The sequence below is a fragment of the Bidens hawaiensis genome, unplaced genomic scaffold, assembly GCF_021521415.1.
Source record: "Bidens hawaiensis isolate Kalapana, Puna unplaced genomic scaffold, B.hawaiensis_p1.1 tig00025368_1, whole genome shotgun sequence".
NCBI lineage: Eukaryota > Viridiplantae > Streptophyta > Magnoliopsida > Asterales > Asteraceae > Bidens > Bidens hawaiensis.
In genome coordinates, this window is record NW_027494046.1 from 248,527 (window position 1) to 265,896 (window position 17,370).

Below are 17,370 nucleotides of genomic sequence, written 5' to 3' on the forward strand. Positions count from 1 at the left end.
GACCTACGACCAGTAAAACAAAGAAGTTTTGACGTGATAGTTAGCATGGATGGGCTAACTCAACATGAAGCAGGAATCAAATAGGAAAAGAACATGATTAGAAGTTCTCTTTCGGACTATGAAGCGATTAAATACAGAGAAAAGTGTACGGTATTATGTTGCCACTCAAATCTCATCTTGAGATGTTATAATATTTACGACCAGAAGACGTGGTGTATTTAACAAACGTGATTGCCAAAGTATTTTAAAAAAGAAAACATATAGAAAATATCCCGGTGGTACGCAAATTTCCACAAGCTTTCCCAAAAGAACTTCCTGGATTACCGCCAACCCGATAGGTTGAATTCAGAATCGGTTTAATACCTCAAGCTGGCCTTGTTGCTAAAACATCTTACTGACTTGCACCGTCCGAGATGCAAGATTTATCCAACCAGTTACAAGAATTGTTGGATAAGATTTTATACGACCTAGTTAGTCACCATGGGGTGTACCAGTTTTAATTGGGAAATGAAGGACGGAAGTGTTAGGATATGTGTTGATTACGGAATATTGGATAAAGTGATGATCAAGAGTAGGTGCTCACTTCTTCGAAGAAAATGATCCGTTAAACCAACTGCAGAGGGCGTTTTGTTTTTAGAAAATTGGTCTTAGATATAGTTATCACCAAATGAAAATCCGAGAGGAAAACGTTGCGACAACAGTGTTTCGGACTCGCTACGGCCATTACGAATTCTTTGTTATGCCTTTCGGGCTAATAAATGCGCCGACAGCATTCATGGAACTCATGAATCGAGTCTGTAAACTTTATTTGGACAAATTTGTCATAGCATTCATTGATAATATTTTGATATATTTGCAACGTAAGGAAGAGCACGATCGACGGTTAAGGAAAATTGTGGAAGTGTTAAAGCAAGATGAGCTATACACGAAGTTTTCGAAATGTGATTTTGAATAAAGAGGGCATAATCCCTTGGTCATGTTGAGAAGCAACAAGGATTTAACAAAGACCCAATTAAGATAGAAACCATTAAAATTGTGCCAAGCGTCGATTTTAAGTCTCCCCGATGGAGACGATGGTTTTGTCACGTATTGCGACGCATCGCGTAAAGGGTTAGAATGCGTGTTGATGCAGTATATTAAGGTCATAGCCTATACTTCCCGACAGTTAAAAGTACACGAGTAAGATTACACTACTCACGACTTAGAACTGGGAGCGGTTATCTATGCGCTTAAAATGTGGAGACATTGTCTCTACGATACGAAGTGCACTATCTTCACCGATCATAAAAGTGTGCATCACATATTCGATCAGAAAGAACTAAATATGGGGCAACGAAGATGGGTCGAGTTGTTAAGCGATTATGACTGTGACATCCGTTATCACCCTGGCAAGGCTAACGCCGTAGCCGATGCCTTGAGTAAGAAAGATCGGGTTAAGCCATTGCGAGTGCAAGTGCTGGGGATGATAGTCCAGTCGAACCTTCGAACCTGATTCGAGTCGCTCAACGTGAGGCGTTGAAAGAGGAACAATTGGAAGAGAAGGAATTTTACGGCAACGAGAAGAATTTCGAACAGCGCGTGGACGAAACTCTCTATTTCAAAGATCGGGTTTGGATCCCGACCCTCCATGACCTTAGTGAATTAATCATGGATGAAGCGCATAGATCGAAATAATCCATACATCCGGGATCGGATTTGACTACTGATAATACGGATATCTGAAAGGATTTTATTAATGGTCGAGTTTGGAGAAAGATATGGTTACGTGTATTGGTGAATATTGAGTTATGCAAGAGATAAGGCTGCATACCGAAAACCCTTGGGAACTCCACAACGACAGAAAATTCGCCAATGATAGTGGGAATAAATTACATTGGATTTCGGGACGCGAATTCCCAAGATATATCAAAGGCATGAGGTAAATTAGGTAATCGCGGATCGATTAACCAGTCCTCGCATTTCATCCCAATTTATGACGATTGCCACAATGAATTCTCGTCCAAATTTATGATGTTGAAATGGTAACTCGTCATGGAGTACCATTTTCAATGAGCTCAGATCGAAATGGTCATCCTACTTCCATTATTGGAAGGCGGGGAAGAAAGCATTGAGAGCTTGAAGCTTTCTATGGGTGAAGTGATTATCACCAATTTGTTAAATCGAAATTGGGCGTCACTCAAACCATAATCTTTGGATTGATTCGAGAATCAACCAATCGGATTTATAATGCTTAAGGGAAGTTGAAAGTAGCGCGAGGATTGGCAAAGAATTTATGTCAACGTTCAAAGGAAACCATTGTCACTAAATAGAGGTGACAAGTCATTTTATGGCATCACCTTAGAGAGGTGATATGAGGTTTGGCAAAACCGAAAATAACTCCGTAATATATTGGACCTCATGAAAGTATTTCCATGATTGGTCATTTAGTTTATCGATTAAAGTACTCCAGGGGATAAGTACTATACATGATGTTTAGCCATGTATACGGATTGAAAAGTGCCTAAGCAATAAGGCAACGAAAGTACTAGTAATAGAAGTACTCGTAGAAGACATGTTTGATATCATAACTAATTCCGTAGAGATAGTAGACGGGAAAACTAAACAGTTTGGACATACCAAGCGTTATTAATTAAGATTAAGTGGAAATTCACAGCAAGGACCAGATTATACTTGGTAATGCGAGAGTGAATTCTGAAGGAAATACCCCCACCTATTTCCGCAAAAGGAAATAGTTGATGCGTAAAATTTCGAGGACGAAATTTTTGTAACGGGGGGAGAATGTAACGATTCCGGCAAATTCAGGTATCCCTAGCCGGAATATACTATTTACGTGTTATCCAATACTGCATATAGGAATTATAATGTGCTTATACGAGTATATAAGATTTACAGTACGAATTATACTCGAATTTACAGCTAGTCATATCGAAATTACGATTAATCGATGAACGGTTATTGAAACCCGAACGAATCGGCGATTACATTATAGACGAAATATATAATGTTTAGTGATGTTACGAAGTATTAAAGCTTCGGGATAAGTGGATTAAGGCACAGAAAAAGGATTTCGATTTAAAAGTACGTCGGTACGTTAAACGAAACCTTTAATACGAAACCGAGCAAGAGACGATCGATCAAGCCGAAAAAGATGCGCGATAATTAATGATATGATGTTTTAAGTTAATAAACATCATGGTTTAAGTTTTTAAGGTTTTTAAATCGGTTTTATATAAATTTCATTTTTAATTCAAAAAAAAAACGACCGTTTTAAGCCGAATTAAACGTTTAACCGAAAAACGAACTGAACCAGATTATCCACAACATTATCCGGATTGCGTAATCCGAATGAGTGGCCAAGATTGAACAAGTGGGTCCCACCCCACCCATCCACTAGGTCCGATCGGACCAACCTCACCAAACAACAAATTCATTTTCTTTTTTTCAAAAACCAAACTCAACATTCTTCAATTCTCTCTAACTCATAATCCAAAAACCGACAATTCTAGCAAGAATAACGGGGTAATGATCGTGTTATATACGTGTTTATCTTCTTTTCTTAAGTTTTCTTTCAAGAAAATGAGGTTTCAAATGAAAAATGGGTGAAAACCCGAGATGAAACCGATTCTTGCATGATCAAGTGATGTATACGGGTTATACAAAGGATCTTGGTCCAAGAAATGAGTTAAACGAGTCAAAAACGAATTTTTACGGTTAAATCTTTGTTTTAGTATCATAACCGTAACCATGAAAGAAATGGCTTGATCGTGAGTGTAACTTGCTTGGTATTGTGGTATGTTGTTTGTAGGCTCTGTATTTAGTGGTAGATAAGGTGGAAAGATGAGTTTGTAGCTTGTAGTGGCGGAAAACGAAAGGTATATTCGGTTTTTGTCGGTGTATGTGTTTTTAGACAGATTGTTGGTCGTTTAGAGTTAGGTCACGAAATTTTACAGAGGTGTTAAACACATGGAAATATGAGTTCTGTGAATTTTTGGTAATTTTTGGATGAAGGATGAATATTTGGTGAATTTAATGCTCGGTTTTGGCCAAAAATGGTGAAAAATAGTTAAATATCATTAAAAATTCTGGAAAATTGTGGATAAACTTTTCATATCATGTATAAGTCACACACAAAATTTGAGGTCCGTTGGAGAAGTCTAAGTAGGCTTTTCGGTTAAACGAGTTCTAGGGATTCCTAGCTCGGTTTTAGTAAAAATGGCATTTAGAAGAAGATTTTGGTTTTGGAAAAATTACAGGGAACTATGTGGATGGCAGGGGACATCCAGGAGAAGTTTGGGATTTTTCTAAGATCGTTTGGTATTTACGACATATTTAGTGTTTAAATGGTGTTTAAAAATAGATAAGTAAATGTTAAATATAAGAATTAATTCTGGAAATATTTTTATAAAATTCCCCACTGTTAAAAAGTAATTTGTGCAAAATTTCAAGATTCGAGAGTAAACGGATAATTAATCGTGCTAATTATCAAACTTTTAAAGTAAAACGCGTAAACCGGTGAAGTTCGCTTAAGCGAGCTGACTGGTGTACAAAAAACCCTAAAAATGAACTATTTTCATATAAATGAGCTAAACAAGTAAAAATAAATCGTCCGAAAATAATTCGGATGATTTGAGTAATTTTAATCTATTTTAATAGTTTCCGGTACGCCAAAGACGAAAACGGGTCCCGCGGCCAATCGGGACGTCTAAACCGAGCTATAATTTCACATCTTTAATTAAATTATCTGTCAACCACTATTTTCGGGTCGTGTGTGACCAAACTCATTTTTGAAACATAAAAACGGATAACAGTGCTAGGCACGCAAAACGAGAAAAACGACTAATAGTAGTTGTGACATTGGAACTCTAAGCGACATCACAATCTGAGTCCGGAGAAGTGTTTCTGGGTTAACCTTGCCCCCAGAACGGGTACAGTGCTGGGTTGACAGTGTCCCCAGGTGTACCGATTGATAAGATTATATAAACAATAATTGTATAATAATGATCGTAGGGATCATATTACAGATTGGACGAGTTAACTGATATTGATTGTTGTTACCTACTTGCATGTGCTAAGGTGAGTTTTCATGAGCCCCTTTTTACTGAACTGTTTTAAATATTTTCCCGGGGCGGAAAGCATGTTTTTATCAAAGTGTTTAAGTACATGCTGATCGCATGGAAATGAACGTATTTATATAAGGTTTATTGTACGGGAATCGTACGGTAATGAATTAAGATGGTAATTGTCTGAGTTGCTAACAGTGTAAGGCCCGAAACAGTGTTCTGGGGTAACCGAGTTCCCAGAGGTTATTAAATGTGTTATGGGGTAACCGAGTTCCCAGAGGTTATTAAATGTGTTTCTGGGGTAACAGAGTTCCCAGAGGTTATTAAATGTGTTTCTGGGGTAACAGAGTTCCCAGAGGTTATTGGAAGGTGTTCTGGGTTAACAGTGTCCCCAGAGGTTATTAAAGGTGTTCTGGGTTAACAGTGTCCCCAGAGGTTATTAAAGGTGTTTATGGGTTAACAGTGTTCCCAGATAATATTATATTATGATATGGATTTATCAAGGTTTACTAAAATTGTGAAACTCACCAACTATTCGTAGTTGACCCGTTTTCTCACATGCTTTTCAGGTACAACTAAGATAAAGTGATTGATTACGTGCTAAGTGCTTGATGTGTGTAAGGTTTGCGTGCTGGACGTTAGGATACATTATAGCAGTTAGAATTATGAACCGTATTGTATGATGTGTGTATCACCTAGACGGTAATGAAAGATGAGATAATGTAATTTTGAAGTATATTAATGCATTCGGCTTTCTTTATAAACAATGTGGTTGATATCAGAGGTGTCTGTCGCATCCCGTTTACGTTTCCGCTGCGGTTACGGGGTGTTACAATTATCTAAAGTGTGAGGGGGTTAAGTGTCATTAGATGAAAATTTAAACATTAAACCGTACTCATATCTTATAAAGTAGCCACCATCTCATTTTATAATCATCATCACATCTAACCTCCTTCTTTAGCAAAATCCTTTTTTTGTGAGAGCAACCCACAAAGAACCGACGATTCCCAAATATCAAACCGTCAGATCAGTCTTAAATTTTAATAGAGTGTTCATGACATAACAATGGTGATTTCCGTTGATCAGATGTCTGAAATTTCAGTTTTTATTAAGAAAACTGTAACAGTGAAAAATGGAGTTTCTCGTAAACTGTCTTGTTTTCCGGCAACTATTGCGGCGGTTTCCGGCGACGGCGAGCTGATGGGTTCATATATTGTGGTGATATGGTTCTATGGCCGCTTGATTCACTCATTCTGAGTTCGATTGACATGGTTTTGGGCTTCTCAAGTGATTTCGAACACAAACTTCAGAGGTACGTTTTTTTGTTAAAAATGCTTACTTTTCGTGTATGGATTTACATGAAACATGGTAAGATGATATAACGGGTCATGATTTTTGATAAAGTAAGGAACTTTTTAGTAAAAGGGTTGTTGGCTCGGTTCAGGTGAAACGAATAAGGTTAGATCCGTAAAAAAGATGAGTAAATGAAGTCGGTATAACATGAAAATTGATATAATAGTAAATCAGACTATAAAATGTATGAAAATCATAAACTTTATAGTGAAAGAGTTAGCGGGTGAGATGCGGAATGAACGATTGACGCTCGGACATTGTAAAAGCAAGAATGTTAAGTTGTTATGCCCAGAACTCGGTGTAGTTATAAGACAGGATAAAAGATAACAAGTATAGAAAAAAGGCACGAAACCAGTTTCGAATCAAATTCATAAGAATTCGACTCGACTAAAATAAACTCGATTCGTTGGAACTCGACTTGATTCTTTTATGAAACTCGACACAATTCGTTTTAAAAGCTCCACTTGATTCGTTTATGAAAATCGACTCGATTCGTTTGAAACTCAGCTCGATTCGTTTATAAAACTCGACTCGATTTGTTTGTAAAACCGAGTTCAATTCGTTTGGCCTTAGGTCGGATTAGATTGATGACCTGAATAATAAGACTTAGATAAAGAGAAGTAAATTAACACCTATATCTGTTAAACAGTTAACCGTGATCAGCTGAAAAGATGTTTTACAATCAACTCAGAAAGAAATAAGACCCATGTGAGTTTCTAGCCTCATTTCTTTGTTATGTTTTCAAGGTTGTGTGAATACTCCTATGTGACATGTTAATATACTTACTTTAATTAGTAAGTGTATGATGTATGAATGTTTAATGAATGACATATGAAAGCAATAGGAACGTTGTGAATATAGAAGAGTTATGAGTATATATATATATATAGGTATTGGATCATTTCAGAAGTTTTTTTACAGCAAGAATTGAATGTGTAACTCCATTAATCCTTAATTTCACTCCATTTCTTATGTGTAGATGCGTTGTGGAGGTGCATATGTATGTGTGTAGGTACGTATGTTTGTATATGTGTACGTATGTTTGTATATGTGTATGTATGTTTGTATGTGTGTAGGTACATAGGTTTGAATGTGGCTCGGTACATTTATATGTTTGTAGATAGGTTTGAATGTGTAATTAAGACATAAATACAATCAACCTACATATATGTATATAACATCATATGAAAGAGAGTGAAATTAGGGATTAATGGAGTTATACCTTCACTTCTCGCACTTCTCGTTGTAATATCATTTATATATATATATATATATATATATATATATATAAAATTAAATACAAAGGAAGTTTATATATGGTTGTATGGTTAAAAAGGGAACAAACCCTAATAATATCTACGAATGTAGGGAATAGACCCTAATAATATCGCCGAATGTAGGGAACAAACCCTAATAATATATGCAAATGTAGGGAAGAAACCTTAATAATATCTGCGAATGAAGGGAACAGATCTTAATAAAATATGAGAATGTATTGACCATACCTTAATAATATATGCGAAAGTATGGACCAGACCCTAATAATATATGCGACTGTAGGGACTAGACCCTAATAATATTTGTAAGGTTATAGGGTGAAAGACTCTTTAAAACGTAGAGATAGTTATGTATGTATGTATGTATCTATGTATGTATGTATGCATGTATGTATGTATGTATGTGTAACATCCTGCTTTTGATCATAATAATAAAGTAAAGTTCGTCTATTTTATTGTGGGTCGTTATCGGTTTAGATAAATAAGTAAATGAGTTGGGCTAGCGTTGGGTTAAATAGATATGGGTTATGGACTTGGGTTATAGGATGAAAGAAGAAAAGACCATGGGCTTACGCCCATGATCCATAAATATATAAACCATAATCACCATTTAATCACTCATTTTTACACATATTCCATACACCACCAAAACACACGCTTAAGATCTCTCTCTAGTTCTCTCCTTATCTAGCCGAACCAAGAAAGAGGAATCGATCCCGACCCAAGGTAATGGTAATATGATGTTGTTTGAGCTTAAACTAGTTAGATATGATCACGAAACGACGAGTCGACACCGTTAAACCGTTTAAGTCACGAGATCCGGGTGGAATAGGGTGTAACCCGAACCTAAGATGAGCTTAGGGATCACCTTAGCTCAGATCTGGATCGAAAGGGAAACGGTGAAAAACGAGTCAAAACTCGTTTATACCGGAGAAAACGCGTTTTTCCGGCGAAGCGCCGGAAAGGCGGCGCCGGAAAAGTTAATACGAGGTAAGAGATGTCAGGGAATAAACATTCCCTGACCTGACCCTAGTTTGCTAACGGGAATTTAGCGAATTAAAGGTGATTCGCTAACTGATTCGTCTAAGGAAGCATAACGAACCAGATCTAGTTCGTATCCGATTCGTTAAGGAAAAAAGGGTAACGAATTACCATTGATTCGTATAGCCAGTTCGTTAGAAAAAGATAACGAATTAGATGGACCGATTCGTTACCTGGACTGGTTCGCTATGGACTGATTCGTTAAGAGTCCAGTTCGTTAGAGGGTTCTATTCGTTACAAGAACCATTTCGTATAACAACCCAATTCGTTAAGGACAATGTAACGAATTAGAAGTTTAACATAATGTCAAGAACAGTCCCTAGACTTATAAAAAGAATGATTTAATTACAAAGAAGCCCTTGACTTTTAAGTGGCAAATTAATTAATGATTCAAACTGCTAATGGAAAATGTGATAAAACAGTTAATGGAAATAAAATTTTTCCATTAATGGTTCGCTATGGACTGATTCGTTAAGAGTCCAGCTCGACCCCAGCCAGGGGCTCTGCCCCTTGGACCCTGCTAGGGGCTGCCGCCCCTAGACCCCGCTGCCAGGGGCGCTGCCCCCGGACCCCCGTTCGTTGAGGGTAATAATTAAGACTAGAAAGACGATATGAGTAGTAATAGTTAATTGATATATGTAATTGTTATACAGTTAGTCGTGCACAGCTCAAGAGAGGAATAACCATAAACGGTGAACGTAACGACATTCAGGTGAGTTCTAGCCCCATTCCTTGTTATGTTTTCGGGGTTGCGTGCATACTCAATGTGATTAGTTAATACCCTTATCTTAAGAGATAAGTGTATGCCATATATGTATTATGTGAAGGATGTGAATGGTTGCTTATCGGTGCATGAACGATCTTCGGATATTGCACGTATTGGCAAGTTATGATTATTGATATAATGTTGTGTATAATGTATGAGTGATATGTACGTATGTTATGAATGAACGTAAGAGATAGCCAGGTATAGAAGAAAGGGACTGAGCCCTAATAATACTCAAGGCAGAAAGGGACTGAGCCCTAATAATACTTAAGGCAGAAGGGGACTGAGCCCTAATAATACTCAAGGCAGAAGGGGACTGAGCCCTAATAATACTTAAGGCAGAAAAAGGGACCGAGCCCTAATAATGCTCGAGGCAGTAGGGCGTAATGTTCTTTAAAACGTACAAGTATGTAAAGTATCGATAGATGCAAAGTATGCAAAGAAAGAATAAAAAGGAAGAATGAAAGGAAGAATGTATATATTTATATATGTACTAAAGAAAGATGTACAGGTTAAGAATATAATATGTATCTTCGGATGCGTATGTATAAGTAGGTGAAAGTATTGTATATTACCTGATTAACTAGAACTCACTCAGCGTAGCTGACTTTTAGTATGTACACAGGTGAGTAGAATGAGACAGCTGGCTTGAGCGAGGGCACATGGCAGATGAATAAGAGTATGGCATCTGAAGACTTAAGACGTTTATGTTTAATGTTATGATAGTTTGAAATACAAGAATTTTATTTTAAGACAAGTCATGAATTTATATGTTATGTTTTATGAATGTTTAAATGTTCCGTGAATGTTTTAATTAACTCTGATGTTCAGAACTGTGTTTATGAGTAAATCCAACACCAAATGTAGGGCACCGGTAACAGGGCCTTACAGTATGTATGTATGCATGCATGCATGCATACATGCATGCATGCATGCATGTATGTATGTATGTATGTATGTATGTATATCAGGATGGTGATGGAGAGTGGCCTAAAGCGATGAAGTGGTTGGTCGAGGGTTGGGGCAAGGTGTGGGGAAGTTAATATCTGTGAAGAAGCGTTAGTGTTTGTTGGAGACTTTGGGATGGTTTGATTTGGAAAATGTACAGGATGAGTGTTGGTTTAAAAAAGCGTGCCTGAGGCGAGAGGCATCCTAAGGCGAGGGCCTCTTCGCTTTTGGCTTGTCAAAGTGAGCAATGTTTAAAAGGCGAGCCTGAGGTGATGCTGAAGCGCTCACCTTTCTTACATAGGTGGTTTTTAAACGTCTAAATGTTGTATAGTATGTTTTTTTAGGTTGTATGTGTATGTAATTTACATATTAAATCATATATAATGCTTAAATAGCTACATTGTGGGTTGGGATGCTAAAAACCCATGATATATACATATATAAAAATTATATAAGTATGTTCGTCTCGTGTACAAAAGCTCTCGTTTTTCCAACTAGCGCTCCACGCTTCTGCTTTAAGCCCCGTCGCTTTTCCTAGCCTCTCGCTTTTTGAAACCAAGAGTTGAGTACGTTGTGTAAGGAATAGTGATATCAGAGGATCACATAAAAATGTATAGGAATTGGATGGTTATGGTAAGGACATCTCGTCAAAGACAACATGACGAGATAGTAGGACTTTTTGTCGTTGGTTGTGTCATAGCTCCGATACCTACGAAAATTCAAGGCGTTGCAAAAGAATACTCATCTTGTAGAGTGGGTATATATGTAGGATATCACGGAGGTATGTGGCAGTGTGTAGGGTTTCAACCGAAAAGCTTGCCTTTAGGTGAGAGTGTGTAAGGCCCAAATGATGTCGTAAGCCCATATCCCTTCGACCATCCATTTTGTCATACATTTATGGGCAAGTGAGGCATAAGATAAGGCAAATGAAGAGTTGTGTAATAAGGTTGAACCATGGTTATCAATCTCGTTTCCTTTATTACATTTGAAGGGCTTTTTTTTCTATTGAATTTGGTAAGAATTAGTTGGTGGAATTTAGAAAAGTTGGAAAAGGTTTCGGATCTGAATTTTAAAGGTAGACCCATACGTCAACCTAAATATTGGTAGTTATAGAAGTACTTTAAAATATATTTTCTGGACGACGAAAATTTACAATATAACTTGTTGGTTACAGGTCAGCTTGTGTTTATTGTTCATAGGTCGTCCCCGCATCCTTCGAAAAACTTTCTTCCCTGATGTCACTTGACACCAGTTGTGCCGCCACAAGAATTGAAATATCAGGTCCTCGGAGGAACCCGTGAGGCTTGGCTTCGGATTGTGGACCTCCCGAATGAAGCCTCGTATTTTTATTGCCCTAACCAACTAAACTAGTCCAGAAGGTTACATTAATATAATATTTTATAGATTAATTCATTGTGTTCTATTAGTTTAACATTATGCTTAAATCGTTGAATATTGAACTTAATTTTCTGTCCAGCAGATATGCTTTAATCACTAAAGTTCTTAACAGCTCACCCAAGGGTTTCAAATAAGCGTGTGCTTGAAAAAGATGCAAAGAAGTTTCTCTCTCTCGTTTTTATCCTTCCAAGTAGTACCACATGCTATTTTGTTTGTTTTTTAAAAAAAGAGTAAACTGGCCGGTTATTTGAAAGTGAAACTAAATGAAATTATAACTAAAAACAAAAATTTGTTAAAAATTAATAATATTATAAGTTGTTAAAAGTCATTAATAATATAATAGTGATAAATTGGATGTGGCTCGATGGTACAGCACTCACTATCACCAATTTATATGGAAGATATGAGGGATGACCTTGGCTTGGCTTGTCAGGGTTCGAGTCCTGATCTCACCCGGTTTTACCGGCTTTTTGCTGTCATGCCGTCTGGCGGGCGTGGGGGTCGAGTTTTATCCCAGGAATCCCTCTATAGGTGGACCGCTAGGGGCTCCATCCGTCTGGACTCGTGGCCGCTCGGCTACCCTTAATCAATGGGGGACGCGTACGAAATACCCGGCGTTACTTAGTTGGTCGTTTCAAAATAAAAAAAGTTAATAATATAATAGTGCGTTAAGTTAAAGGTAAACTAATTAAAACATTGGGATGAAGGGTAATAAATGTAAGAAGAATACAAAAATTGAAGAAAAAGGGTCTTACCAGATTTTCTAACCACAGCTGCAATTCCAATGCTTTCTCAAGTTCTTCAACAACCTTTCTCGCATCGGGGCGGTATACCCCTCCTCCTCTAAGCAAGAATGTGCTACTAACCAGTATTTGATAAGCGAATATGGTGATATGAATTGATTCATTATAGAAGGATGGATTATATCTAGCATTGTGTTGTTTTCATGATGATGTTTGACCAATTGAGTTAGAAACCTATTAGCATCGTCCTTAATGTATGCTTTCCTTCCACAAACTACTTCGAATAAAACCACGCCAAATGCGTAGATGTCCGACTTATGGGTCACGCCACCTGTCGTTTCTATTTGTGGGTCCATATACCCAATTGTGCCAATAGGATCACCTGGGATGAGTACCTGGTCTGTTATTCGGTTAGCTGATTGTTTGATGGAAACTTTGAAATCGGATAACTTGGCTTCCCAGTTCTCGTCTAGTAAAACGGTCGTGCTATTGATGTTTCTATGTGTAACACCATAATCACGCCCCTCTTCATGATGGAGGTAACGCATGGCACGAGCCATGCCTAGACATATCCTCAACCTTTGCGTCCATGTGAGGTTCGAGCTGTCTAGATGCTCCTTTAGACTTCCTTTGGCCGCACGTGTGAATACGATGATCTTCTCATTTTCCTCGTCGCAAAACCCAATAATAGAGACTAGATTTGTATGCTTGAGATCAGAAAGCACTGAAATTTCGGTCCAGAACTCGACATCTTTCCCTTGATTAGGATGTAACCTCAGTGCAGCAATCTTCATCAACTCCCCGGACCGCGAGAGTTGTCCTTTGTATGCTACTCCTAATCCTCCGTGCCCAATGATGTTGTTCCGATCAAAGTTGTTGGTGGCCTCTAATACCTCATGAAGTGGGATTTTCAAGTGATGGGCAAAGTTGGTGGTGGTGGCTGATGCCATTATCAGGTACAAATGAATGAGAAGGTATGATATATGAGCAAACCATATACACATTATATATCCATATATTGGATCGAGGAGAGCGGCCTCCACTCTTGACTTTCTTGTTTTTTACTATTTCCTTGTAATTATAAATGTGATCCATATATGTCACAAGTATGTCATAAAATTTAAATATTAAGAAATTAATTTACCAAAAAGATATGAGTAAATAGGACATAAAATATAACACAATACAGTAAACACAATTCCTAAACTAATAAGCATAAAAACATATACTCGACTGAGAGAAAAATACTGATTACAAACCAATTGAAAAATATATTCAGGTCGTTTATTTTAATTTATGATCGTTTTCAAGTTTAAATTTCATCATTAGTAATTAAAACTTAAAAGTTACTAAGGAGATTAATTCATTAAACAATAACAGAGACTTTGTTGGTTCTATAATTTTATTGTACTTTCTAGATTTTGTAACTTCATATATATTACTAGTAAATTTAATGCTTGGTTAATTGTTTTTTGTTACTAACTTAAACGTGTATAATTTGTATATACTAGACAGGTGCCCGCGCGATGCAGCGGGTGTTTGAATATATTAATCACGTACAAATATAAGTGTTTATGGTTCGGTTAAAACCTTGAAATCGTTTAAATCGGTCATTGGTTTGACTTCTTTTTTCTTTTCTTTTTTACTTTCGGTTTGTTGGTTGGTTTCAAAATTTTCAAAACGTTGTGAATGGTTGATTCACGGTTTATATCGGCAACCGGCCATATGAAACCAGAAAAGACTGTAAATTAACCTAATTGTAATATGATTCAGTTTGTAATCTTTGTTGTTATTATTTCACGTCCTATATCTTCCATTAATATTTACCATTTATAAGGCTAAAATTATCATTTTTTATTTATGATCATCTCAAGTATCATATTATGTTGTTATGTTGGGTTTTAGTTAAAATTGATGGTACATTTAAATTATTGATTATTTTAAACTAAATTTATTATTAAAGTTTAAACTGTGAAACCAAACTGGAACCAGGCAGTTAGTAACGATTCGGTTTCAACTTTCAATGGTTGAGTTTGGTTTTGGACGACAAAAAATCAATATTAACGGTTGTACTTACAAGTTTAACTTAAAACCATCAAAACCGACACTGAACACCCCTACGTAACATATTAATTTATTTAAAATGAAAAAAAATTACAACAATATCATATCCAAATTAAAGAGAATAAAATGCTCGTTTTTATGGTGCAATTTGTTTATAAAAATATTAACGTATGAAAAGGCTATAGTCATTTAAAAGTCATGGGTGGAAAGTTAATTTACAAGTTATATTAAAAACATAAATGGTTAAAGATAAGAGACCAAACTTGTAAGTTGAATGGATTGTGTTTAAAAGACATGTTTACCCTTACTAACACATGTACCTCATGCTTTAAGGGTTGTAAATTACTTAAAAATGGATGTCTTAATTTTTCCTTGATATATTATACATAGTATAGATATGTTAATAGTTTATTTATTATTAGCTTTTCATGGGACGAAAGTAGTAGGGAGGTTAGAATATTAGATTATCCATGAAGTTGACGGTTTATTATTACAGGCCAAACCTTTAAAACCTTAGGTTGAAAGGGTTTGTAACGTTTTGGGTTTAAGTCTCGATAAAAATTAAAAAAAAGTTTATTGTTCAAAAGAAAACGTAGAGAGTTTAGAAAGAGAAATAGTGTAGTGTGATCAGGCATAAACCACCCGTTGGCCTTGTTAATTTGTTGATCTCATGGTGTAATTAAATGCGTGTCATGCCGCGATAGGTTTTGTAACCGGTAAATATATAATGACTTTTTATAAGAAAGCTCAGTGTTTTCGTCTTTATTTTGCATAGGATCCTAAGAGGAACCCAATCTCGTCCTCTTCACCATAATAAAAAAAATAAAAATAAAATTCATTTTTGTTTGATCCAGGTGATATTTACACAAAAATGGTTAGTGGTAGCATGTGACTTAAAATTATGGGTTGAGTTATTCTACAAATATCAATAAAAATGAAAAATGTTAAAAATCATAACTAATTGACATGTGTCAAGTAGTGACAAAAAAATGGTATAAAAGTAATAGTATAATTTTTCTCTCTCCACATGCAAGTATTAATTCTTCCATCATTTTAAATGTCTATAATTTTTTCATATGATATTTTTTTAAAATAAAATTTACCATAATAACAAGCGTTTTTCTTTTTAATATGAGTATGATTTTGTTATGTAAAAATAAAAAAAAATACGTCATTGTGTCTCTTTTGCTTACCATTGTGTCTTTTTTCGTAATCGTGTCTTTTTGTTTGTCAATGTGTTTTTTTCGTGATTGTGTCTTTCAACTTATCATTGTAATTTTTTTAAAATACTAGTAACACCGTTCTGCAATAATATGTAAATATACCAACAAATTATCTAATACATATTACACAATGATGAATATATATTACACAATAACCTGAAACGTAAAACACAATAATGAATACATATAACATGGCCTAAAATTATGTAAGACACAATGGTAAATACATATAGCACAATGACCTGAAACGTAATTCACAATGAATTATACATATTATACAATGACTTGAACGTAATACACAATGAATATAATACCATTTTTCATAACTTAAGTGAATGTTGAGCACAATGACTAAAACACAATGATAAGTAGAAAGACAAATGTTAAGCATAAAGATATAATAACGAACAAAAAGACACAATGATGTAATCTTTGTTTTAATTTTATATTTAATATGAGTACCAATTAAAAAACACAATGACCAAAAACTATAACACAATGCATAGAAAAACTCAATTAAAAAACACAATGGACAACCAAATAACACAATATAAAAAAAACCCACTTACTTTTTTTTATTTTTATATAACAATGATATTCATATTAAAGATAAAAAACGTTTGTTATTATGATAAAAAAAATTTCTAAAAAAATGTGTATGAAAAGACGTTTTAAAACGATGGAGGAATTGACATGTGTTTTGCATGTTGAGAAAGAACGTCATCATAATGGGCTATTACCTCCATACCCTTCTTATCAATTTTTATTTTTAAATTAATCTCTATCATTCAAATTTGTTATCAATGGATTAAATTTATTCTCACCTTTTTATTTGTATTGTACTTTGTATTTTAACATTACCCTAAGGCAAAGCGTAGTGGGCCGAGTATTTGGGCGAAATGGGGCGACAAGGAGGAGGAACACGGCCCCCCAGGGCGATATCCGGGCGAAATGGGGCGATGGCGATCAAAAATTGTCGCATGGTAGAAGAAAATATTATTATTATTATTATTATTATTATTATTTTATTACATGTTGTGTGTGTATATAGTGTGTGATATATATATATATGTGTGTGTGTGTGTATGGTGATGTGACAAATTTGTAGCCCCCTGTACTATTACACCCTAAACACAAAAACTCACCCTTTATTGACTGGACGCCACATGATGTAAAACGCCCTATTTTATAGCCCATCAACTACGCATAGCCTAATACCACAAGGCTTATTGTTAAAAAAATTATTCTCTCAATTATGACCTATGAAAAAGATGTCAAAAGGTATACTTTTTTTTTGAATTTGAGGTGCTTAGCTTGAAGATTTACACAACACACGTGCTATTGTATTTTTCTTAATTTTCATATGCTTTTCAGCAAACAAAATCATAGAACTAAAAAATTTGGATTTTTTATCAAGAACAAAAATTAGGGTTTTCACGTACCAATTGTTTTTTATCACAATTTAGGTGAACGTTCAGATTCAGTCCCTAACAACTA

At 35.6% G+C, this 17,370-nt stretch overlaps 1 protein-coding gene across 1 annotated transcript in view; it reads right to left on the minus strand.

Moving 5' to 3' along the window:
• LOC143571392 (uncharacterized) overlaps window positions 1-13,536 on the minus strand; it is a 32,515-nt gene extending 18,979 nt beyond the window's left edge. Inside the window, exons 1-2 of the mRNA XM_077056827.1 lie at window positions 12,821-13,536; window positions 12,599-12,701 (exon numbers count right to left, since the gene is read on the minus strand). Coding sequence (XP_076912942.1) covers window positions 12,599-12,701; window positions 12,821-13,536 — 819 coding nt within the window. The remainder of the gene's footprint in view (window positions 1-12,598; window positions 12,702-12,820) is intronic.
• Between the last annotated feature and the right edge of the window lie 3,834 nt (window positions 13,537-17,370).